The sequence below is a fragment of the Mesitornis unicolor genome, unplaced genomic scaffold (assembly GCF_000695765.1).
Source record: "Mesitornis unicolor isolate BGI_N332 unplaced genomic scaffold, ASM69576v1 scaffold38959, whole genome shotgun sequence".
NCBI lineage: Eukaryota > Metazoa > Chordata > Aves > Mesitornithiformes > Mesitornithidae > Mesitornis > Mesitornis unicolor.
This window is the reverse complement of record NW_010210019.1, coordinates 6,487-8,905: the sequence shown is the minus strand read 5'-3', so window position 1 is coordinate 8,905 and position 2,419 is coordinate 6,487. Positions and strand designations below refer to the sequence as shown.

The 2,419-nt window shown below is 53.3% G+C and overlaps 1 protein-coding gene across 1 annotated transcript in view; it reads right to left on the bottom strand.

Moving 5' to 3' along the window:
• Positions 1 to 1,782: 1,782 nt before the first annotated feature.
• The window catches only part of LOC104547396 (TRIO and F-actin-binding protein-like), a gene marked incomplete at both ends in the record, with an annotated part of 3,321 nt that continues 2,684 nt past the window's right edge, over positions 1,783 to 2,419 (bottom strand). Inside the window, 2 exons of the mRNA XM_010193054.1 lie at positions 1,783 to 1,893; positions 2,376 to 2,414. Of these exons, the coding sequence (XP_010191356.1) occupies positions 1,783 to 1,893; positions 2,376 to 2,414 (150 nt within the window). The remainder of the gene's footprint in view (positions 1,894 to 2,375; positions 2,415 to 2,419) is intronic.

Genomic DNA, 2,419 nt, shown 5'->3' with positions numbered 1-2,419 from the left:
CCCTTTCCCCTACACTGCTCTCCAAAAGGTGAGGGATCAGGAGGGTGGGAGGAAGGGCTCAGCCCAGGACAGGCACCTGGCTGGGCTGATGTTTGCCTCTGCAAACCTCACAGGAGTTCAGGGCCATTTTGAGAGAAGTGAGACACCCTCCCAGGAGGGTCTTTTCATTTTGAAAGTGAGGTGGCACTTTTATCACGGAACACAACCATTTGACAGGGCCACACATCTTACAACCCCCTTGTGCTTTGCAGAGGAAGAAACATCCCTTTTGCTCTTCTTAAAACTGAAGCGGCAAGACAGGATTGTCCTTCTTGGGCCAAGAGCTGAGATTAATATGCCCAGACCCTCCACCAGGCTGCACTGCCTGGCTGATTTAGCAGGAATCACATATTGGTATCTGCCTTTTAAATGAAGCAGCATCCCCCAGCATCAATGAAAACTGAGCCCCTTCTGAAAAGTGACACCCTGGACTGCCCTATGGCCTGATGGAGGCTGTCAAAGAGCCCTCCCCAAAGCCTAGTGATTAAGGATCCTCCTCACAGAGCTTGCCCTCCTTTCTGACAGCTCAGAGACCACAGGATGGTTCTTTCAACATCAACGCTGTGGTTAATCAGCGTTACAGCAAAGCACGTGGTTCCCACCTTAGAGCTACGCCTCTGCTCTCTCTGCAGATGCTGGCAGCACCACACCAAACCCCATGGGAAGTATTTGTTCACCATCAAACTGTGCCAGAGAATTAGGTTAAAAAGCCAAGGACTACGAGATGTCAGAGTCAAGAAGCCATCACATCCCCTAACAGCCCCTTGCTGTCCCATTCCTTATTCTGGTACTAACGTGAAGGTTGATATAAAGGGCACTGTAACATGTCGCGGGAATGCAAGTCCTCACTGGCCTCGCCTCCCTACTGAGACAGGGGAAGCTGGGAAGCTTTGGAGGACCAAAGGAGAGGAAAAGGAGAGGGATCAATTTGATAATCTGGCCACAGACTGGCTGTGAACCTCAGCAGACTGAGGGAGAATGAGCCCTTTGGGGACAGGCCAAGTTTGGTCTCAGATGTGAAACGCTGGCCTTTTAAGCCAAGTTGTTAGGAAGATAAGGTACCATTCCTCCTCACTCCTTTTGCTTTTTTTTTGACCATAAAAAGGTCTGTGAGGCGTGAATATTAAATCAAGATGACAGAGCGACTGGTAAGTGGCTGGGCACCACAGGGTTTGCTGCAATGGGCTTCACCAGCCCCAGTTTCCTTCCCCTCAGCATCTTTCAACACGTAAGGCACATCCTGAAATCCCCACAGCATGGTGCAACAGCAGCCTCCCCCCAGGAAATGCCTGCGGGATGTGACCCTGCTTGCTTTGGATGAGTCCACAGAGGGGAAAATAAATAAACAAAGAGAAGCAAGAGGCTGAAGTGTGAGCAGGCTCCACTTTGTGGGTTTTCCCACGTGCTGTCCCAGCAAACAAATGGGATGTGCTGTCAAAGTGACCTTCAGGGCTTGGGCAGCTCTGGCAGGGACAGGAGCTCCCCAGGGCATGCATAAAGCAAGGCACAGATCCTGCACGTCTCCCCTAACTCTCCTCCTCCCTTTTTATACTCTGTCCCCTTTAAGGCCAGGCAACCCGCACCAGCCTTTATGTAATTAACATTGATTACACATGGGCCCAGTGAGGGTCACCATGGCAACCCAATGATTAGCGATACCTGCTCGGCAATGAGCTAAGCTCTGTCATTTCCCAGTTTGGGACTGGGAGTGAGTCCAAGGTCCGTGTCCAGCGCCCTGCTCACCTGTGAGATGTAGCCCCGGGGCACATGGCCGCCTCCCTGGGATTTCGCAGCCTCCCGAAGGCTCTCGTTTTGGGCCCGGCAGGACTCCAGCTGCGCCCGCAGCGATTGGACCTGCGCCAGGGAGGGAAGAGAGATGCTCAGCCAGGGGTGGAAAAGTGCCATGACCCGACCAATATGCCGCATCTGAACCCCCGGGCTTAGGGATGGGGAGGACCATGCACAGCCAGCAGGGATGTCTGCTTCCCACAGGAACGGCAGCCTGCCAAGGGACCAGACCAGCAAAGCCAGCCCCAGCCTGGTAAGAGCGAGCAAGGAGGGGAGAAGACATCCCAACTTCCAAAGGTGGATCTGTGCTGGAGGAAACCACCACTGCACAGGTAGCTGGGATGACAGACAAGCACATGGCTCCTTTCAGAAGTCTCTGGTCTTGCAGTTGCAAAAGCTCCCAAGTACTCGAGGGGTGGCAAATAGAGCCAGAAAGAACGAACATCTCCCTGCACCTCGGCCTTGCTCTTCTGCAGAGCTTCCTCCTGCCAGGGACCACACTAAGGGGCCACCAGAATCCCAGTTTCAGAGAGAAGGGATGCTCTCACCTCCTTTTTCAGTGACTCATTGGTGTCTCCATGACCCCCCTTGC